General features: G+C 40.7%; 1 protein-coding gene across 8 annotated transcripts in view; it reads right to left on the minus strand.

The window, feature by feature from the left end:
- The window catches only part of dock2 (dedicator of cytokinesis 2), a 151,474-nt gene that overhangs the window by 85,424 nt on the left and 41,799 nt on the right, over positions 1-24,251 (minus strand). For all 8 annotated transcript variants that reach the window (XM_086019767.1, XM_086019751.1, XM_086019719.1 and 5 more), the window contains 4 exons: positions 24,092-24,226; positions 19,012-19,120; positions 18,700-18,770; positions 13,529-13,635 (listed from right to left, as the gene is read on the minus strand). In XM_086019767.1, coding sequence (XP_085875893.1) covers positions 13,529-13,635; positions 18,700-18,770; positions 19,012-19,120; positions 24,092-24,226 — 422 coding nt within the window. The remainder of the gene's footprint in view (positions 1-13,528; positions 13,636-18,699; positions 18,771-19,011; positions 19,121-24,091; positions 24,227-24,251) is intronic.

Genomic DNA, 24,251 nt, shown 5'->3' on the forward strand with positions numbered 1-24,251 from the left:
CTTTTAATTAAATAATGTTCAGAGCGGACTAATGGCACACTGCTGACCTGAACCGAAATGACGCCAAAAAGTTACTGTCAGTTACTATGTGAGGAACCGGTCTGTCTATCCGCCTATGACAGACGCCCGTTTTTCTGACGGTTGAGGAATGACGGGAAAATGTCTAAAATAGACAGACTAAGCATAGCCGGAAGACCGTGTATTCAATCCGTCTTTTCGTCTGTAGTCCGTCTTTCGTCAATTTTTTCGCGGCTAGGCTTCGATGGCGGTGGTGAGCGTGGCGAGAAACAACAGAGTTGTTGTTGCTTGGGGGACAGATTTCAGTGATGGACCAGGCTGTGAACAGGCTTCCATTAACCTGTGAGTTACTCTTTCTATTCAAATTCAAAGAGCCCTCCACTTATCTGACTGGAATCTGGAAATGTTGCTCTGTCTCTTCGATGAGCCACTTGTCTGACTGGGAGCACTTCAACCCAAAATGCTGCTTATATAGTGCTCTAACCTGCACTGCTTGTTCATGATTGGTGGTCCTCGTCGTGAAATCGGCCCCCGCACAAAGTGCGGCACTGATTGGATGGTCGAATCTACAAAGAGGGCCACCAATCACGAACAAGCAGAGCAGGGGAGAGCTCTATATACTGTAAGCAGCGTGTTGGCGTGAAAAGTATGCAAAACAACCCACATGAAATTTCACTCCAAGTCGTGGGATGTCGCTACAGCTGATACTGACGAGGACACTGCAGGGCGGTCTTACCTCTTCCTTTTATGGTCAATGCCAAGCAACAATCAAAAGGACGGAGACAACAATGGATATCGTGCCTGCTGCAACAAAGGGACCTAGATGACTAGACGATGCATTTATGTATTATTTGTATTGCAAAATCAATCAATCAGGAAGGTGTAGGTTTCTTTACACACACATAAGTGACATAATACCCACGCCGTTGCCAAACTAGTTTGCTTCTCAGCAGCAACAAGCTGCGTGGTGGATCCTCTCTTCCGTGGTGACAAATAAAGTGTCCTCAAAGAACCAGTCGGGGAAAAGTGTATATCATCGCAACATGTGACATAACGGACCAATCACGAGAGAGAATGCGCACGGCGTCGTATACGCAGCAACCATTTCTGACATGCGTGGATTTGTTGCAGACCTGTCGCCAAGATGTCGCACAGCACAACGCGTAGTAATTGCATAGTAATTGTTTATTTTAAAAAAGTCACTCAAGGGTTGAGGAACAAACCCACAACCTTCAGGTTGGGAGACCTACTACCTGAGCCATGCCGCTCCTACTGTGTGTTAGTGTATTGCTTGCTGGTGTTAGGCGTAATACTCGTACCGCCAAAAGACTGGTTTTGGGGTCTCCTTTTGGAGACACCAACAATATACAGTAATACGGAGTAAGAGTGGCATGGCTCAAGTGGTAGTGTGACCGTTTTCCAACCTTAAGTTTCTTTTTTTTTCAAGTAAATATCACTCCATTTTTTTTCAAGTGTATGTTAACTACAGACCACACACATTCAGCCAATCACAGATGCAACCAACAGTGTTTTTTTTTTTTTTTTACAAAATTAATGAAATAGCTCCGTTGTGGACAGACTCACTAAACTTTTGCTAAACGAGGATACAAGATATACAGCGGTCATACCGAATGTAGATATTAAGTACGGTAAATACATTTTGCGTAGATAGGGAGGAATCTGTACAACTACATCGGAGCCAAACGGCTTGTTCCTACTGCTTACTACTTCACATTTGTACATGACATACACAGCACATACTGTGCATGCCATTGTAGAGTACCAGCCGCTAAAATTATGTCACAAACTATAAACCAAAATATAGTCTGCTAGCTAACAAAGGGACAAACAAAGATGACACTCCACAAATTCTACATATGACAGTATTTTTTAAAACTCTTTTCATTTTTTGAGTTTCAAAGGCACTGTGCTCCCCCGATTCAAAATGTTAGAGGATTGAGTAGCTGCTATCCAACAAAACCATGGACAAACAAACCTTTTTTTTTAAACGTCTAAAAAGGGAAACTTCTTTTCTATTTCTGCTGGTTTATGGGAACAGTCTACTTTCACCAGTATTAAAAATGGAAAGGTCTCATAACATCCATTGCCAATGTCCGAGGTCATTCCAGCACCCAGCTAGCTAATACAACAAAAAGATAGTTCCCCCCCTTTATTTTTGAGGGCTTTTTTCCCCCTCTTTGTGTTTGATACACAATGGACCGCCCTTACCCAAACACACACACACACATAATCCACATAGTCTGTTGCTCACTGCCCTTGTTTTTTGTTTTTATTCTCAATTGTGCAGGTGTACCTAATGCTGTCGCCAATAGTTGCACTATTCTAAACTGGGATCTCAATCTGATGGCCCTATTAAGAATAAATAGGTGTATTTCCAAGAGCCATAGCTCAATTTTATATTGTATTATTGAGCTTATGCTGTAAGCACAGTAGCAATTATAAACGGTGCAGCTCAGACGGAGCCTCATTATTTCCTGCTATCTATTTGCTTGGAATTAATGACACCGCTGATAAATATGTATTCAGTTATTCATGACAATGTCTCTAAGTTACTCCTCATGTTTGATGACAATATCTTCAGTAGGACTAAAACATTTACAATGTCGATTTATACGTAAGGAACACCACATGCCATTATCCCTTGAAGAGTCGCAGAAATGTTTATACTTTAGATGAACATATTTACAGTGGAAGGGGTAAGATGATATTATCTTGCATTTTAACATTGCAATCAAATAAACAAATTCACAATCTAACATTTATTGTTCTCTGTGTTTATATTATGTACCAATACAGGGCATTCTTACAGTATATTCACTATTGAGTTCACCACAGACACAACAATTGTAATAATATGATTAGGATTCAACTTGATATTCTCAATTGATGAAGACCAGTTAAATGCTGGCCTTTTTGTGATCCCGAGAGCCAAAGAGAAGTCTGCAAGGTTCTAGAGCGTTTTTTATTCGGGTGCTAGTGCTCTGGAATGCCTTACTCATTGATAATAGAGGCGTTACCGCAGTAGAAATGTTTGAAACACAACTAACGACTTATTTACCGGGATATACTTTTGCATTTAGTTGAACTATTTGTTGGCCTGTTTAGCCTGCCGCTTCTATTCTCTATTCTGTCCCCTCTTCCCCGGCTTGGGAATTAGGTGATGATGAGGGGGTGCTAGTGGAAGTTTGTCTAAGTTGGTAGTCGGAAACGCTAACGGAAGCCCGTTTCAAATGATAGGCGGACCGGCCTATAAGCGATTACTATTACCAGACAAAATGGAGGAAGTGTACCCCTGCAGTAAACAGACCGCACATTTTTGGTTAAATGCCCATCTCTGTTAAGGACTATATAAATAAATTTGACTTGACTTGACATGACTTGATAGTTGTATGCCCATACTGTCAATGAGACAGACCTCTTTATTGAACTTGGAACTATCAAGCTGTTAACCTGTAAAACAATAAAATAATCTTAAAAAGAATCTAAAATGCGGCCAATGAGTCATTTGCAGGCAAACACACTTTTATGGGCACAATTTCTATTGATAATTCTATGTCAGTACTAATTTACTGGACGTTTGTGGGCCTTGAGAGAAGCCTAGTGTGACATCAACCTTATACAACTCAAGCAATAGTAATCAAATGAGGGAAAGTAGTTAGTTACGTTACTATAAAGAGTTATTTTATTTATACACCTAAGAATGCAATAACAATATGGTAATGTTATATTCATGTGCTGTTCGTGTATACACTGAGCTGCACAAAAGCTGTTGGCTATAAAATAAGCAAGTTGAGGATAAAATAATCATAAGTGGTCTGTTAGAAACTTATATGTATGGATCAGATTTCACTTTGTTATAGGGATTCAAAACCACACACAATAGGCAATTCGCCACATTCTGCTTGGTTATTTCGTGATTTGCTTTGATAATGATGATGATGTTGAAATTGTTGATGTCGAAGTTCTCTGATGTGGAAAAGCACACAGGGGGTCATTAAATCTGGACCTTAGTGTCAATAATGTAGATTGGAGGGACAAGAGAGTGCCCACTCTGTGCTGATTAAATCCAAACAATAATGAGGTAACAGCACATCACACATCTATATTCATTAAGCACGCACATGCCTCTGTTCAACAGTCTCAATGGGAAATATATAGACGGGGGCGTAAACAATGTCAACAAGTGATGCAGGCAATGAAAGCAATTTGGATAATGAGATTGCTTCTGTTGCAAAATAAGGAATATGAATTATGCTTTCCATATGCAGTAACAGCAGTGCATTCTTTCTCATTTTAAAGGTTATTGGTTATTAAAGGTTGTTGTCATAATATAGTGATACAAATAGCAATAGATTAGAATGCATAGTGATCAACTTCAGGCCCCTGCTGCAGCAATCTGGATTAGAGCTGCTTTAAGGCCAGGGGTCAGCAACCTTTCACACTCAAAGAGCTATTTCGATTCGGTTTCCACGGAAAAGAAAGCCCCGGGAGCCGCAAACACTTATTGACATTAACCTCCAAAAAACATCAGCTTGTTTGAGTTCCCAGGCACCCCTTCGTTCAAGTTGTTTAATACTTTATTGCACGCTCACGTCCACATATTACTACCTACAAAATACATTCAATCTGTAATGTGACGCTTGAATTGATTAAAAGAGTATAAAAACCCAGCCGGCGACATCCGAGTACTTCAAAGTCCGCGCTCATCGTGCCCTCAGCCTTTGAAACATCACACCAGCAAACACATCTGCCCAATACATCTTCATTTTGGCTACAGCACCTTCACAAAACGTCTTCTTTCAGGTTTAACACCATGAATGATACAGCAAATAAAACAATGATCCAACTAACGCGTCTACAATGCATATTAAAATGAAATGGAAACTTACCTCACGACACACGTGAGAGGGTCTTTTTGCAACGAAGCATCTCATCAATCCATATTAAACAAGCCAACATAATCCATCGTACCTTAATATTTTCACTCGTTATTGTGTTAAAAAAAAAAAAAAAAAAAAGTCTGCATTCAGCAGATGGAGAAGACGTCACTGCGTTGCACATACCTCCGGCCGTGAAATCGTGCTTTATTTGTGTAATTGCTATTTTCACCACTTTAAATTGGCTAGAATTGCATAAAATTTACAGACAAAGTAAGGATGGACCATTTATGATAAAAAAAAAAATAATTTGACCATATTTGGACTTCCGAGACTTTCGGTCGACAGTGACTATTTTATAATTTTAATAATTTCAATAACAATAATTTCATTTTAATATTTCAAGGTCCCAATAATGTTACAATTTACAAGTACAATTAAACAGACGAAAAAACTATGTTCAGATATTGTGCAGTTTTAGTGTCTCTGGGCTTTCTGAGCGTGCCGGCTTCCTGCTGTTACGTCGTCAATGGCTGTCAAACATCTCTGAAGAAGGCAAATGCTGATCATCAAAACTGCACAAAGTCTGAAGAAAGAAGTTAAAAGCGTTGACTTACTAAGAAGACATGATACACGTTTTTGAGACAAATAACATACTGTAAGAAATTGGGTTATCTGTATTGTGGTGACGTTTGTGTTTTGCTAAGTTGTGTTGTTACCGAGGTTCCTGAATGCTTCACGCGACTCGCGTGAGAGAGGAATGAGTGAAAGAAGAAGAGATCCGTGTGTACTTACGACGGAACTGTTGTTGCACCGTAGTTGGAATAATAAAAAGGCAGCCGTGTTGTAATGTGTTGTAATAATGAAAAGGGAGATAGCTAAGCTACTACGTCTAACGTCGTGTCTTTGGAAGACGTTACAATACACTCCAATCGGACACTTATCATTTATTTTCCCACGCAGAGCCGCAACATAAGGATGAAAGAGCCGTATGCGGCTCCGGAGCCGCAGGTTGCCGACCCCTGTTTTAGACTAACAGTGGTAAACCAACTCTAAGAATTTTCTCTCAGAGACTTCCCTCCTCATTCTCATTATATCCTTCTCCCCTTTTATCAGCCCCCCCATTGCTCATATTACAAATTGTAGTTTGTTTAAATAGAGCACCCTGCAAATGTGACTTCATTTCAAAACCAGACTCAACATGTTGGTGCATTTATGTAAATATGCACCTGTATGTGTAAATGTGGATTGTGTGTGTAGGTTGAGTGTATGCAGACAACAGCTGATTCAGAGAGCAATTCTACAACCTGTGGGTGAACCTGACAGATGCATGTGCATGGAAAACTAGTTTTATTTAATTTTTTTTAAATGTTATACACCAGTGACGCATACACCTTCATCTAATGTTCTACAAATCTGAGGGAACATTTTTTTTTTTTTTTAATCAACCTGTAAATACTACATTTTATGCATAGTCACAGGCATTTTTTAGTGGATGAATACCTTTCTGACAGTGTAGCCAAAGGATTCTGTGGCTGGCCTATAGGGTCATTTGCTATTCCATTAACTCTAAATTATTGTTTCTCTTTAACCTTGTTTGATCCTCATGTTTGTTTTATTCATGTGATCTACCGTTTGTCAAAATTCCAACCAACACACATTTGAAATGTGTCATCAACACAGACACCTAATACCTCTCAGACAGTGACAGTCATCAAAAGCAAACATGATTATCATTTTTTTCTCCAGCGCTAGTATCTTGGATTGTGCAAGTGCTCATAATTTTGTGATTGGTCGACGTACAGCAAATGTGAATCAGTGCAGTCATATACCACTGCAAACACCAAACAATATGTCTAAAGGCAGTATTCCTAATGTGGCTTTTGTCTTGGTTATCATTGGATTGTGCAGCTGAAGCCCATGTTGCTGCTGGTGAGTTTTATTTTGCATAATAATTGAACTGTTATGGTGAGTATTATACACAGGCACTCGATCAAGGAGCCTCTCCAATACACTGTCAGTGGTTGTGACATTTTTCCATGGTGAGGCAGCTTGGCAGGCCAGCTCAGACAGGCAGGTGGGCCTATGATATATGTACCTGCAGTACAGTGATAGGACACCGGGGGCCATTAATGACTATGAATATGTAATTTAGCTCTGCTGCATATTTCAGCCTCCTGGGTGATAGCAATCCTTGCATACAAGCCATCTGATTATCATTCCAATGGTAAAATCCATCTCAATTACACTCTGCGTCATGCCTTATTTGGCAATGCATGAACAAAATAATAGATACGTAGTCATGCAAGCAAGGGATAGGAAGAAGAGAGCAGAGGGGTGACAAAATGTTGCTGAACTACTGCATACAGATTTGGGTAACCACTAAATACTATAAAACTGGGTTAGTAATATTTGTCGGCAAAGACTGCGAGTCCACGTCTAAATGTTTGTTTTTAAATATCCGTTGATTAAGGGCCATAAATAAAGCAACATCAATGATAGTTTGTTTATCCCTTCTATGGATTTTTGCATTGTATGTTAGCACTAAGATAGCTGAAGTTGGTAAGGTATTGTTTATAGTAAATTTAAGGCTGTTAAGAGATAAAAAAAAAAAGATGGATTCATTAATTATGATCTGTAATTAAATAACCTAATTAATCAATTTTTTAATCTCACTTAAAAATTGCAGAGAAAACCCCCACTGCCCCATTGTCTGTATGCGGGTATCTGTATTTATGGTGTATATATATTTTTCCAATCACCCATTCATTTGCCACCTTGATGAGCTGTTTTTCGTATTTACCAGCCAAGTCCATGGTTTCTGTTTTCACGACGATCAGTGCGAAATGAGTTGAAGTTCCACTCACCATCAATAAAGTGTCCAGTCACCCCCAAATGGTTGCAAATTGAGGTCCAGTGATCCGGTTATAGCAAATTTGTCCAAAGTCCCCCCTCCAAAACATCAAGCTTGCTTTTCATTTCACCGTCATACAACTTGCTGATTTTAGTCATCACTGCAGTCCTGCACAGTGGTTTGTATGTTGGGTCATTGTATGACGCTGTTTGCAACACCTCAATTAATACCTTGTCTTCAACTATTTCGATCGGCCTGCAGTTCATCTCTATTCACTTGGTAAGAACATTTGTCGGCCCATCGGTCGCAGACTTGCTCATACGAGGGCTGTTCTCGAGTTTAGTTTGGCAAAGAGCAACTCTCACACGCTCCTCAATTTTCACGTCTTCTCTCTGCTCCTGAACTTGCCCTCTGCTAAGGCCTAGATAGACCAAACCGACGTCGGAGATCGTGAAGCGTTGTGGCGTCTGAATGCACCATCTGATTGGTGTAGTGACCACTGTTGGAGTGTCGTAACTCGTCAGTAAGCGCCAGGGGGGCGCTTACGCATGTTGAATCGGCATCACCAGTCGTGACATTTGGTCACTCTGATTGGCTGTTAGCTATCAAATCAGCGCTCTGAGCACCATCGGGAAGTGACGAATGCAGATAAACAGTGAGCACGCCTCCGCTGCCTTAATCTTCTTACAAGTACAAGAGCGTGGGTTGACAACGTAAGCATTTCACAATACTGTGTCAAGAACGTGATGGTTTACTTTGCGTGGGAGTTCATCGTGAGCGAAGAATATAGCTGCATTGCATTGTTGCAAACAATGCATTGTTTACGTTTTTTATAATCCACTCCCGGCCAACAGCTTTCCGGTTGGATTTTTCTAACAATGAGAAATAGTGACTACCGCCGCCGATGGTATGGAAGGGTATTACATCTTATGCATGCGTAGAAGGTACTTTAATGGTCAGCATCGCTCTTTGTCATTGTGTTGTATTTTTCCAGCGTGACGTGCCGACAGCCGGCCGGACGCCACATGGGGTAAGCATCTGGCACTGTTGGCCAACGTCGTTTTGGTCTCTCCAGGCCTTTAGAATAATTGCACACAAGTTATCCCATATTTACTCTCTAAGTATTGTAAGGCATTTTATTCAGCATTATAAACTTGTTGAATCATGTAAGTCGAAGTTATTTGTGAAGAAAGTGGAATGTGAGAAGGAAGCAGGTGCAAAATAGGAACAATGCTCTTATTGAAGAGCATGCGGTGGTTAGACGCTGAGACCTTGGGACAGAATATAACAATAACAATGAACTTTCACACACACACACCGTCTTTGAACACGGTGATACATGTTCCCCCCACCCTTTAGAGTAGCAATTTCAATGTATACAATTAGGGACCACCAAGAAAATGAAAAGAGAGGAGGCAGAAGGACTGTTTCAGAGTGCTGTGAGGAATTGTAATTGTACAGTACACTTCACTCTCCTCGCGAGTAAAAAGACAATACAGTATTGTGTTGAGTGTCTTCTCTCCTCATTGCGTGTTATTTAATAATGTCCTTAAGTGGTGTGAACCTGACACCCTTCCACCTACAATAGGATCCTATCAGGTTATGCCAAACACAATGACAGCCAATCAGTGTGTGTAAATGACCATTGTTTTTTACACCCCCAACAACTCAAGCAAGGGCCCCACGCATCAAAACGGATATCATCATCATAATCATCATACAGAAAAAGTAAAGTTAGAAATTAAAAATTAGATTAATGCGATTTAAAAAATTAACGCTTTAACTCTAACTGTAATTAATTGATCGCAATGAATGAACAGTAAGGGCGGCACAGTGGTCGACTGGTTAGCACGTCTGCCTCACAGTTCAGAGGTCGTGGGTTAGATCCCGGAATTTGCATGTTTTCCCCGTGCCTGCGTGGGTTTTTTCTGGGTACCCCGATTTCCTCCCAAATTCCCAAAACATGCTTGGTAGGTCGATTGGACACTCTAAATTGCCCCTATGCGTGATTGTGAGTGCGGATGTTTGCTTGTCTCTGTGTGCCCTGCGATTGGCTGGTAACCAATTCAGGATGTCCCCTGCATACTGCCCAAAGATGGCTGGGATAGGCTGCAGCACTCCCCGCGACTCTTGTGAGGATAAGCGGTATAGACAATGGATGGATGAATAATGCACAGTAAAATACACAATGTGCAATTGTCTTTATGCTTAATTTTCAAATGCGAGTGGCGATAAAGAGCCCGACTGATTAATCACTGATTTTTTCACTGTTCAGTATGTATGGAGAGGAAGTAAAGGACATGCATGGGTGACAGAACCTTTTATTAATTACATTCTTCTCCATCCTCTCATATGCTCATTAAGAGTCAATATGTATATGATGATAAGATTTATATTTATGCCTAGAGTTCATTATTAGTGTGCTGCTGCTGAAATTGCGTTTGGGAACTCAATTTGGGTGTTATGATAACTGTCTTTATGGCTGACAGAACATTACTGTGTGTGAATTACATCCTTCTCCGTCCTTTCATCCAGTATACAGTATATATGTTAATAAAGTTTACATTCATGTTTAGTGTGCATTATTAGTTCTGAAATTAGCTCCTGTTTGAATTAATTTCTCTTTCTGTACATCGTATATTTCAAATGCAACTCAAAAATGACATGTTTTGATATGTGAGAAAGGTGTTTCTGGCTTTTATTTTGAAGTCATTATTTTATGGCAAAGAAAAATACAGGAGTAAAAGGAGTAGAAAATATGTGATTTTAAGTTAAAGAGAATCATGCAGAAATCATGTTTTGCCAGTAACTTTACTCATTATGCTGCACTGCACATATATGGCAGAAATCTAAAGCTAAATTCCTCCATCCAGGCTTTTGATGGCAAGGTGGAGGGGTCCAACATAGGTTTGAGAGTTGGAAGGAGTAAATGAAGAGTGCACTAACACAAAACATGGCCATTGAAACAAAAAAATAGAGTGATCACTCAAATACCAACTGCCTTAGTGCACACACGAATGAATAGAATGAATGAATGAATGAATGGTCGAATTTATGGCGAAAACAAATGGTTAATGTCGTTACGCGAAAGGATAAATGAAGGTTATGGCGAAGAAGGTGCACTAAACACAAGACAGCGGTTACAAACACAAAAAGACAAGGACTGACTGCATCACCCACAGCCAGTCCCGAATACCGAAAAAAAATCCCTATCGGTCAGGCCCTGTTGAATTGTTCACTATCTGTTGCTTGTTGTGAAGCTAGCTGCCACCATCTAGGGCTCACAACTTAATTTGAGGAAGAATTTGAGTTACTACTAAACAAACGTGTACAAACAGTAGACCTCCTCCCAAATATATGTAATCGTGAGCCAGCAGTTCTTGTTAAGATGTTGTGTCAATTCCGACATATTATCGGCACTTTCGAATGCATAAAGTCATCATCACTTTCCTACAACATATGCTAATGGACGCCTGTTTTTGCTCAATAAATATGGTTTGAAGCCTTCAAAAGGTTTGTTGTTATTTCGGAGATTGTCTCTTTGGCCCAACTGTGCTCACGTCCATTAATCAGCCTTATATCCCCTGCCTTGCTTCTACAAGCAGCTGTTGCCTCCTCCTCATTCTCCTACCATCAGTCTTTGTCATCCCCTCACTTATCCCTGCGACTTTCTCTGTGTTTACCAATCATCATGTCACCGCTCCTTTTGCTGCTCAACTTATTTGGACAAAGGTTATAGCTTTCCTATTTTTAAAACCGCTTCCATCAGCTTTCCCTGTTCACCGTTGACTCACTGGGTCTTACCGCCTTGACCTCTGTCTAACTCCATCGCCATTCAACATTTGAGGAGTTCATCTTCAAGGAGGCTCTGGGGTGAGTATTTGGTCAAAAATAAACTCATTCCAGGACTACTTCTGTTCAGGTATGGCACAAATACAGGAGTTAGTGCGGCAAAATGGATCAATTTGGGTTGATGCCATGCTCTCCCTTTTTTCACACTTTTTCATTTTCCTGCTCTTTACTGTACCTGCTCACCTCTACCCTCACCCTCAAACACCCCACCTCTCTCCCCTCCAGGTGACAGAGTGTGAGGGCGCTGACAGCTGGCCCATGAGGACAGCCTGTCGTCTCGACCCCAGGGGAATCAATCATTCGAGTCGCGATCGATACAAAGGGGCTGAATAGCGGACTGGCTGTACGGACTTGGCTGGCGGCTGACTGATGGATGGAATCGGCATTCACGGCTGCACAGAAATGCACAAGCAAGTCTATGTAATGTGTCACGTGTAAGCACATAAACACCAGGATCAATGCCACAGTATGAGCAGACTGAGTCACTACTTTTAACCCAATTTAGCCTCGCGCAATCTACTCTAATTCATACTGTCCTCTTCCTCTGCCAGGGCCTCATTATGTGCACACTCATCACGTCAGCATTAAAGCAGCACATTAGCTGTCACAATGTAGTCTTCAGCAGACAAACCAACACTTATCAGCCCACTGGGTCCAAATTAGACGGATGTAATGGAGCTGTACGAGGCAAGGGTGGGTGAACTCTGCTTGATCACTCGGCTTTGCACTTGTAAAAGGTATTGTACTCGTGGTGTCATGCCATATCCGGTGAATTATTTAAATGCACAGCTGGTACGTTGTCAAGGGTCATGTAAATAAATCAACCAGAGTGATCTGAAAACACTTCTTGTCTTGTTTACCTTTAACGTTAACACCTCTTCTCTCTCTTTGGCACTGCAGCATTAATATGCACTGCATTGCAACTACTGCGACATGAATGATGTCCTCATTTTCCTCTTGCAATAGACTTTCTGACATTCTCTGTCTGGGTGCAGAACGTGTCAAATCAAAGGACAAAGTCTAACAACCACATGAGTGGCTATCAGCAATACCAACTAGGGGTGAGTATTGGCAAGGATGTTGCAATACAATACGTATCACGATACTTGGGTCACAATACGATATTATTACTATATTGCGATATCACGATATTGTGCTGTTTTACCCAGTTAATATCAAAGTTACATGTAGAGATGAGAAACGAAGTTGCTGTATATGTTAATCAGAAGAGTCAAAACTATTTGCTTCAAAACATCCAATTTATTATTTGTGTTTTTGCACATTTTCTCTGAAAAAAGAAAAAAAAGAAAATGCAGTGTTACACACTGCCATCATTAAATAAAGTGCAACACGTTTCTTTTCTCAAAAGTCTCAAAGTGACCATGACAACAATGGCGGTAGTGAGAAAATTAAGGATAGAGTTACTGACATTTTGGTATTTACCAATATTGTTGTTTTCGGGCAGGCATTGCTAAAACTTTACAATGCGTGGGGGTCTACTAGATTTGCTATTGTACACACTGTACATCCTGTTTTAAGCATTTGACAGTACTGTTTTCCACTACACTTTATTGGATTGTGGTGGAAGAAAAGGAACGGTGCCAAGCAGTATTAGCATGAAGCACTGAGCTATATAAAGATAAAACCTTTAGAGCAAAGGACTCCCTTACTGGTCGTAAAGAGCAGCGTGAACAGCTGTCTGAACGCTCCTGTTGCTGGGCACAAATTATTCACTACACATGTAATGGCCTGTTCAATAGGATATAAACCTTAAGTGAGAATCAACTAATGCTCAGGAGAATTTGCCAATGATCTGCCGGTGTGCTTTGGTGCATGTTATTTTTTTTTCCCTTTTACATATTCAAACAGAGTGCTGTCACAAAGTGGAATAAAGAAAGATACTAACCTGGTTTCTGGAAAAGTTGGCTGCTGACAATTTCAGTCATGGACGCCACTTTCTGTTTCTGGAGTTTCTCAGGCGGGATGCAGGAATAAAAGTCATGCAGCAACTGACTGCAAGGAGAAAGAAAGAAAGAAAAATATATAGAAATGTTGCTGTTTTTTTGTCTCTATATGACCCCAGCACTGAGTGACAAATCTCTTTAATTGTGCCTCTGAGGAAGAGTGCAGACAGAACATGAGCTGGTATGACCCTTACCTAAGCTGTGTCTTGGATATCATTAAAAATTCCAAAGGGTTATTTCTACATAAAGAATTAATCGCTGAAATTTGAAGATCAGCTGGAAATTGGGTGCAGTGGAGACCTCCTGATCTTACCTACAGCTTGTAAAGTTTTAATGGCAAGCTTTCGGTGTCGGACATTAATCTTTGTAAATTTGCAGAAAATTGGTACACGAACGCACTGTCCTCAAGAAACAGCCCTTCAGCCATTCCCATCACAATCACACGAACTGGCAAATTAGTCTTCAATTAACCTCACACGCGTGCTTTTTAGAATGTTCAGAAGCAGGAGTACCATGAGAAACCTGAAAAATCCAAACAGAGTAGCTGTGGCCAACATTCAATCCCTGAACCTCAAAGTGTGCTAATCAAGAAACAAATGTAAGACAAATAACAGTGTGATCAGTTCTGATTTTATTTCCTGTGTATGCTACATTCGTTTTTTTTGGTTACTCTTTTAGTTCGTTAGTTCCTAATGGGTGGTATGAAATATTGAAGATAAATGATGACAAGCCTTATGCCAGCAGTAATTGAAAGTACTTTAATTTATTTTGTGGCAAAGTACAGTTTATGCTGTATTTCTTATTTGTGGATGTTTATCAACACATTGGCCGAGATTAACAACAGACTTATCTTGGTGATATTAGCATCTTGCAGAGTTGGGAATTTTCAACAATGATAATGGAAAACCATCATATCTTAGCATACATTGAAAAACATGAATTCTCAATCTTAGCATGCAGTCACCATGTGCAGCACAGGCATGAGCTTAGCTGTTTACACCCCCATGAAAACAAATGAGCTCCAACTTTAACGAGGACAACATTTTAAGTCATGCTTCTCCCAGATTCAATCTTAGAGCAATTAAATGGGGCGTTCACAAGCCCTTAAGGAACACTGCAGACCTGAACACTCAGTCAGTGTGTCGGAGCCCCTTACAAAACACAAGCCTACCGGTACTTAAACTATTTCATTCAGTAAACTTCAGTAGAGTTGAAGTATATATCATGTTTTGTTTAGTGTAGTAAGTATGCTAATATTAAAGTAGTAGGGATATACACGCCCGATAATATTGATTGAATTTAGAATTGCACGGGCTTCGGGTGTATTTAAAAGGTTCAACTGTACCAACTGTTTTTCCAAGTTGCCTTACAAGGGAGTTTTCAATTTTCACTAAAAACTACATTCTGTCATGTTTGTTAAAACTGTCGGAATGATCTGACAGTAGTACACGAGTAAAATGATCTGTGGAAAAACTCAGCCCTCTGTGGCCTTATCATATGCCTTTTATTTTGTTTACAAGAAATGACCACACCTGAGGAAAAACAAAAAAATCATGCCAAACATTTGTCATCCGCTTGGGGGCAGGGGTGTAGCCAGAAATGTTTCAGTGCAGTGATATAACATCTCGCTGCCTATAGGCGCAAGCGCACAGTGCCCCACTCTACCCACCCAAAGAAAACTGGATGTTGTCCTGATGAATGGGATGTAAAAAAATCAAAATCAAAGCAACTTTTATTTGTTTAGCCCAAATCACATCAACAGTTATCTTAATTAAGGAGAAAACAAAACATATTTTAATGTGCAGTAGCCCTACGCTGGATTTCGAACTACTTGAGCACTGTAGCACTTTTTTGCCCCCCCTCCCCCAGGTAAGACGTTCCCAGGAGGCCCACCCACACCTGGCATCCTGGTAACACCACTGGTGCAAAAGTCATGCTTTTGATTGACATTGACTGAAAGAAACACATTTTCTTTTCTGAAAACAGATTGTTTTAGAGTTTGCGTTCAGATGAATTGTAGATTTGTTTTTTAAATATGGAGTTAACTATAGATGAATTGTGGCAGACTATCAAGGGATCTAAGGATGCTGCACAGGTATCCAAATTTTCCCCTCGATGTGTGGGGTGGCTAGATAGTGAGCAGGGGTTGCCATGGCAACCGCACAGCTCTGCCACTGTTTGGGGCGCCAGTCATTAGCAGCAGCCGCAATCCCACACCTTCATATTGACCTGACAATCTAGGCTTCATAAGCTTTGCAGAAATTGGTGGATTTTTTAAATATTTGTAATTGATTTTACATCCCTCCCCCCCGAAAAAAAAATCAAAACAACAATATTTACTGTTATAGTAACACTACATTAAGAATAAATCATGCTACAAATGTAGAAGCAGTGGCCAACATCGGATTGTATTATTTACCAAGAATATGCACTTTCGTAAACGCATTCAATTATTACTAGCCATGTTTAAGAATCGCACTCGTGCATGCTACTGAGGGACAAGCGTTACGTCAGACGCTCGGGGGTGATTAGTTGAAGTGAGTCTAAATGAAATCTTGCTAGCAGTTTTTAAACTGCAAACTCTCCTTTGAAATATAGCTTTACTGAGTAAACCTCTGTTCAGTATAAACACTATGATCACATTTTTATTGTAGTATGTAAACATAATACCGACTTGCTACACTAATGTAACACAAAGAGAATACAACATACCTAACCACTACAAGATTTATGGAACTTCAGATGCATAACAAAGACCTTCTGGGACCACACGCAAGAGCTCAATATAGATTTATCAGGCCCGCTAATCATCTGAGATTAAACTAATTAAAACTGCAGAATGTCATTCTGTGCTCTACAGACAAGCAAAGGGCACAGAGTGCATCCAAAGTGCATGCATCACCCTGTGGATCACACCAGACAAGCTGACAGGATTATGGGCATGTTAAGGGTGAGTGCATATATATATATAAGAGGTAAGACAAAGCTTTGAGGTCCACCGTATACATTGCAATTGGAATTCATACTGCTTGCTTTGGAAAATGCCTGAGGCAACACTAAGCTGGTTGTATACTGGGGGAGTTTGTTGTGAGTTTATGTAGCTCCATTGAACACACAGCATGCGTGTGCACCAAATTAACTTTGCAGAGCAGAATAAAATAAAATAAAACACAAAATAAGGAGGAAGGTGAGGGGGGAAAAAGTGAGGATGCAGTGTGACATTGATCTTAACTCGCTGTGTGGTAACAGGCAGATGTAGCAACTTTGGATACATGGACACGTTGACATGACACACACTCAGGAGTGCTGAACTGGCAGGTGTGCTGATACATGAGCAATATTTGCACAAATCAAATCCTCATGAACGGATGAGGGAAGGCATTATGGTGATGAAGGTGTTGGAATTGAAATTGTAAGGACAATAACCTGCCACTTTGATGTCATATTTATGTGAAGTAAGAAGGTCAAGCCAAGACAATGGACCCATGTTTGCCTGTGGGGGCTTCCAGAGCAGTGCTTCTCAAAGAGTGATCTGCGCACTCATGGTTGTCTGCGAGCGACCCCTAGTGGCCCAGGAATATTTTGATCAAATATTACGAATTCTAAATGAATCATATCCATCCATTTATTTTTGATAGTGCTGTCCTCAGTTGGGCCACGTTCAAATCGGCACGTTCCATTTTGTTATTTTTGGTGTATCTAAGTGTAGCCCATGTGTACTTTCTGTATTGTGTTCTGTACATTCGCTTCGTATTTGTACTTTCTGTTACTCTTCTCTTCGTATTAAGATCTCTGTTTTCCGGTGGTTACTTCCATGTTTGTTATGCGGTCACGTGAGTAGTACTTTCAATCCAATTGCTGAAATGCGATTGTCCGCTGGCCGAGGAGAAAGTGACACATGTGGGGGATTGTTTGCCGCAGAAGCCGACTATATGAGCCGACTGCCGAGTGAGTGAGGAAGTGAAGTGGAGCGTATGCTCAACTGACAGAATTGGCCAGGTCGATGGTGAGCTAGGAGCCCAGGATTGAAACTTGGAAATTGCCCAGAATAGAACTGAACCATTCTGAATCATCCCAGCTCTGGTCGGGCTGGTAGAAGGCTGCATTTTAGCCAGCCGATCCCCTTCATTGAACTTAAATTGACTGGCATTTTGAGTTCAAAGAAAGAAAAATTAAGTTTAAATAAAAGACATTCAAAATACTTCATTTTTCATTATTTTTTATTTTACAAAGATAACGTAATCGTAAAAAACGGGTTTGAGAGAAAATAATCGGAATTTTCTTAATCGGCAAAATCGAACAGCCCTACTGGAGAGTTTTCAATTCACCTTAACGCCCATGTTTTTGGAATGTGGGCTGAAGTACCCACAGAAAACCCAGGCAAGCATACAAACTCCACATAAAACCCAAAACCTCTTGACTGTGAGGCACACTTGCTGCTTATTCATATGATATTTTCAACTAAACGTAAAGATGAGATTGACTAAACGTTTACAACAGCGGCTGTGTGTTTTATGATCATATGCCAAACATTATCTACGACAAGATGGATGAGTGGCAGAAGACTTTTAGTTATAGTAGGTTAAGAAGAAAATACATGACACACACATGAGATTGTGTAGTTGCGCAGAAAAAAAAAAAAATCTGTCCAAACAGGCAATTTGAGGACAATCACTTGTGTCTGCACAAGCAGCATTTTTCCTCACATTAAGATGTGCTTTCAATGCTTTCCTGCTATGATCCTGAAGAGAAAAGTGTAATTGTGGGCCGAAGGCCAAGGCAATGGAAAGTGGGGTAAAAAGAAGATGCTTCCATGATTTCAGTGTGATGTTTTCGCTGGAATTGTCAATTTGGTGGTAAAATGGAGGAGCCGCACAATGCTAAAGTGCATGTCCTTGTGTGTATTGTCATCTTAATGAGATTTTTATCACCTGATGAAAAAGCAGAAGCTCCCTCAGGGTGAGAAAATGTGTTGGACAGAAGGACGGGTTTGGTGTGCAGGCAGGACAAAAGATCCCATATATTGTCTCTGTCTCACTAAGTGGGAGTCAAGATAAAACTTGGAGTGTGTGCGTGCGTGAGTGCGTGTGACGTGTTCTGACAGTGAGCTTACCTTAGCAATTTGCCATCAAATACTTTAACAACATCATGTAGGACTGCTGGCAGGTACTTTAGGGCTGCAACCTGAGCATACACAAAAGAGATCACATTTTCAAATGATGTTTTATCTGTACTTTTTACAAGAGATTTGTTGTCAATATAACCATTAACTTTTAGTATATCAACAATATTGTTATTGGGAATAAAGCCAAGCTCCTACTGTCAAATGTAGCAACGCAATGAAGTGGGGAAGAAAACAGGTGTGGATGATGTTGACGACGATGATAATGATTTTAGCCGTGTGCTGAAAAGTTCAAGCAATTACCCGCAGCAGCAGAGTGGTGGTGTAGTCTGTCCTCATCAGGTTGTTGATTGACTCAAAAAGCTTCCTCAGCGACTCTTCAAACTCTGCCTGCTCATTGCCAACGTAGAGCCTGTGGAGACAATGCAGTCACAATGCAAATGATCAATGCACTGGACAGCATTGAAACCAAAACATATCATGGAATGGTCTGTGATTTTAGTAAAACGTCCTTCTAAAATTGACGGTTTACCTACAATATTATAATAGTATTTCATCCATCCATTCATTTTTTTGCACTCCTAATCCACACTACGGACAATTTAGCCATTTTTACCAGCGTTTCTTACTTTGGAACTTGGACACACCGAGTGACATTTTTAGGCCATTTTGGTGATTAAATGAACAAAGGATGAAATCTTCTGAATTCTGACAATTCTTTCCATCTGGATCTCTTTGTGATTCAATGGGGCTCTGTGGCTGTTAAATACAATAAAAAGGATGAGTGCCGGAGGGAGGCGTTAACATGCGGCACACGGCAAATTCAGCATGTCGGGGAGGGATTTGGCAGTAACACACAGCAGTATTATCATTCGGCTCCATACAGACTACAGTTCTGATTACGGATGCATTGTACTGCTTAATCTTGAAGCCATCTGTGCATGCAGGTGCACTGTAGGTGTAGACACCATGTCTACATGGTGTGTGTCGGTGTGATGTCAGATCATGCATTCATAGCATTTACATATGTAATGTAGGCTACTGTGATGTGCTCCATGCTTCATGCAAGTGGTGTTTGGATATGCCTGTGTACTATGAATGAAGAAAACTACATTTGTAAACAACATGTCGCTCTTAAGATGTTCTTTTTTGTTCCAATAAAATACAAGTTATTGTTGTTTGTTTTTTGCTCTGGTCTCTCTTTTCTCTCTGTCATCACCTCTCAAATCTTGGTCTGTTCAACTGCATTTCCAATAAATATTCATCTCAATAGAAAATGCAACAGACGGAGTACTGTACACACTAAAAACAGTTGGGTTATTTCATTAACCCAATTTTTGGATTGTTTGTGCCGGGTCCAAATTCGGGGTTATTTCTTATAAATTAACCCAATTGTTGGTTCAAATTAACTATATATTGGGTTATATGCCAGTAATGTTTTATGTTGGGTCAAAAATCAACCTTACAGGCCCATACATAGGTGCCAGATGTACACTTGAATTAAGTATGACTGGCGGCCATGACAGCCACCGACATACTGTTCACGTCTACGCACGCAGCATCGTGGTTTTCAAGTCAACGACACTTTTGACATTTGGATTTCTTCATTTATCACACGGTTTTGGCAAGTACTTCACACATTGTAATCTTTTGAAAACGAGTTGCTTGTAACTGAGCGTGAGTGTTGGACAGGACGAGCGCTGGAATCGTAAAAAAAAAAAAAAGGTATTAGCCTGCTGCCATTGTAGGATGTGACACTTCACAAGAACTGTGCGTTCTCCAAATAATGTTCCATATTAACTTTATGTGTTTACTGTAATCCATAGGAACATTACCTGAGTGGTTCTGGTAACCTTGCTTGGAGATTGAAAACTGTTGAGCGGAACTCTTCTCAAGGGGTCAATCTATCTCAACACACTTTTCAAGATGGACCCACAACTCATCACAGCCCGTGTGGAAGTGTGAGGCAGTTGTTTGGTGATGACCGCAAGGAAGCAATGCTTGGTTTAAAGAACTGAAATTCATTGTATACCATTTTACAAATGTATCTATCTCATCCACTGATTTGCATTTCCTGTCTGACAAACAATCAAAGTGATTGTCACTGACACCACTTTTCAGACTGCCTGGTGTCTTATTCATTCAATTCAATTCAATTCAATTCAATTCAATCTAAAAAGCACCATGACACAAAACATATTAATTCGACACAATTCTAAACATTATTTTTAAATTTAGATTTGTTCTCACTTCCACCATGAATGTGCTGGACAAAATTCTGGATTCTACTTTATGAAACCATGACCGCACAACAAACAATGACCTCCCTGCCATGTTAACATAAGCATATCAGTAAGTAGGTTGAGATAAAATTTGGCCACCCCGTGACCATGTCACACGCATGTGGACCGATTAACGGGCCTGACTAAAATCCGTTTCTGCCCTTGCTTAATCGAGCCCTTTTTTTCAAGCGTGTCACCCCTAAAAATGGGACTCAGACCAGTCCGGCCCCGGGAGGGAGTGCCCAGCTCTTTTCTCAATTATTTGCATTGTTTTGACCCAATTTGTTGTGTTCATTTAATCCTTACAGTTGGGTCAAAACTGAATAACCCGATTTTTTGGTTCAAATTGACCCTAGTCTGGGTCGGTCCTTTTTTAACACAACAATTGGGTCAGATTTAACCCAAAAATAGTTATTTTTGACACAACTGTTTTTGGAGTGTATATCAGAACCTCCTGTTGCACAGCAACTGCTCTGGTATGATAAGGCCTACAGATCTCCCATACTGCAGGTCTAAGATGCCGAACAGGACAGCATTAAATAAATAATCTCCACATACAGCAAAAAACATGTGATTGATTTTAAAACTCAATAACTTAGGAGGTGGGCTTTCGGCATCTTGCCTAATGGCATTTCGGCAGTGCTCAAGAGGAAGACTAGCATCTCTCCAACTAATTGCAACTTCCTGTATATACTTATTTGCATACCATAAGAAGGTGGCAAACATTTTATTTCTATGCTATTACCTTGACTAAATGAGGCTAATTGGCCCCATAATTCCACAGTATGGTACAAAGAAATATTTTTATATTAGACATGGCTTTGGTCGGAACAAAAAAAAGAATGATTTTCAGCAAATAACTTTTAAAAAACGTGTTTAAGGAAAAACAAGACTCAAATAGATGAATTTACTAATGCCAAACCGCAAATATGCAGAGTTTCATTGCATTTCCTTTCAGCCTACAGTGGGATTCAATTCATTGACCTGGCCTCCTGGCTCAAAGCCCCGAGTCCTTGTACACTGAGCCACTGTCACGCAAGATGGATAATGAGGCAGGCACAAATTCTGTCCGAAACTGAATGCAAGCTCTGTACGAAATACAAAATACATGATGAAACGAAAGAAAAACTGCAACAACAAAGGGATCCGGTTAGGCACTGCCCTCTTTCTCCCTAATAAATAAAACACCTCGATGTGTGTGAGTCAGTGTGACCTCAGGCTATTGCTTTCCACAGACCAAAACATACACACACTGAAAGTCAAAACCCTGTCATGAGCTCAAAAACAAATTGACAGCGACGGAAGGATAGGAGGGAAGGATGATGAAGAGGGGACAATAAACAGAGGAGAAGGGATAACTGAAAAAAAAGTCAGGAGGAGAAGAGGTGCGAGGGAAGCGGCAACAAAACATCACAAAACTATGAGTTATGACCGTATCAGTTCAAGATAACTGCACTGACGTGTTAAGAGGAAAACTTGTTTGTGAGAGGGCGAGAGATAGAAGATGGAGGTCATGAAGGAGAAACATTGCGGGGGTTCAGAGAAAGGAAAAAGACACAAAAAGAACAAGACCTAACAAAGCACTGCAGTTGCAGGTCATGGAGGACAGAGGGAGTAAAAAAACAAAAGATGAAAAGTTTGAACGCAGAGGGAGCTGCGCCTTATCGACTTGAGGTGGTCGGTGAGCAACAGATAGGAGCACAGAGAGTCAATTATCAGTTCATAAATGCCTTGGGGAGGCTGGCCGACAGAACTTGGAAGCAGTGGTAATGCCAAGCACAAAGATATCGACAATCGCTTGTCTAAATGAATGTGGGGAGTACGTACAAGTTTAATAGACAGCCATTTAAATGCACCACAAATGGAATTGAAAACTAAAGTGAGGTCACATGAGGGCAAGGAAACAGCTCTGAACATGTTTACCCATATGTCCATCAAGCTGGAGCCTAAACCGGCTGACTTTGGGTAGAGGGGGGATACTCCCAGGCCCGGCGGCCATTTGCAGGGCATTTTAGACAACTATGGCTAGGTTCACACCGCAGGTCTTAATGCTTAATTCGGACTTTTTGAAAAAATCTGATTTTTTTGTGTAAGCGTTCATATTACATTATAAATGCGACCTCGGTCTTGTCTGCTGTATGAACACTTGCGTCGTCAAAGCTGCCCGCATGTGCAGAAGAAGAGACGACGTCACATCCGACGTTGTGTTTGCGGAAGTAAATGTGGTCTAGTGTGTCGGGGCATTCAAACAGCCAAGCGATTAGGTAGCAAGTACAAATAAATACAGTATTTGGGGGAAATTATGAGGCGAGGGTTTAATATCCCATTTCATGGAGAAATCAGTAACGATGACGTCACGTCTTAATCGTGCGTAGAAAATGAATCTATCTGAGCCGTACTAAATTACTACGATCGCCATAAATGTCCACTTTATGCTTCATGTTTCAAGGTGGATTAAATCAAAGTAAAATATAAAGTCAATAATGTTACTCAAAACAACTTTGTAGATTCAATCCCCCGCTGCCAGCAGTTTCCCTCTGCCTGCGCGGAGCACATTTTGGGCTCTGGATGACGTCAATGTCGGATATATGCGACCTGGCCGTTCAGACCGCGAACGCATTGGAAAAGATCGGATACGTATCCGACCCAGGACCACATATGCAAGCGACCCATGTTGCATTTGAAAAAATCGGAATTGAGCCGTTCGGACTGTCAGAAAAAAATCTGATACAGGTCGCATATGGGCAAAAAAATCAGATCTGGGTCGCATTTGCCTGCGGTGTGAACCTAGCCTTTGTCTCAGTTACATCTAGAGTTAATAGTACCTACATGAATAGAATGTACTTAGTGATTTAATGACCCAGGGTTGGTTACTTATCGTGGCGTTTTGCAGCCATGCACTCTAATTCTGACCCTTGTCATTGCCCTCAATGCATATTAACGTTAGCGACACTGTAAGCAACACCCTTGGCCTACTTGTCAAAGTTGATTAGAGTGATGCAGGCTTACTGGCATGTGGGTGGCACGCTCAAATAATTTACAACTCATTATGGTGATCAGTGCATAAAAAGCCACACACACACACACACACACACACTCACTGGGAGTAGAGCATGCGCGAGCGAACGATGAACTTGAAGATGTACTCCAGAGCTTTGAGAGTTCGCAGAATCGCCTCACAGTGCTCCCCCCGACTGGAGATGTCGAGATACCTCTTCAGCACCGACATCAACTTCCTGCGTGAGAGACAAAAGACAGAAA

The sequence above is a fragment of the Filicampus tigris genome, chromosome 2 (assembly GCF_054856515.1).
Source record: "Filicampus tigris isolate MCC_2025a chromosome 2, RoL_Ftig_1.0, whole genome shotgun sequence".
NCBI lineage: Eukaryota > Metazoa > Chordata > Actinopteri > Syngnathiformes > Syngnathidae > Filicampus > Filicampus tigris.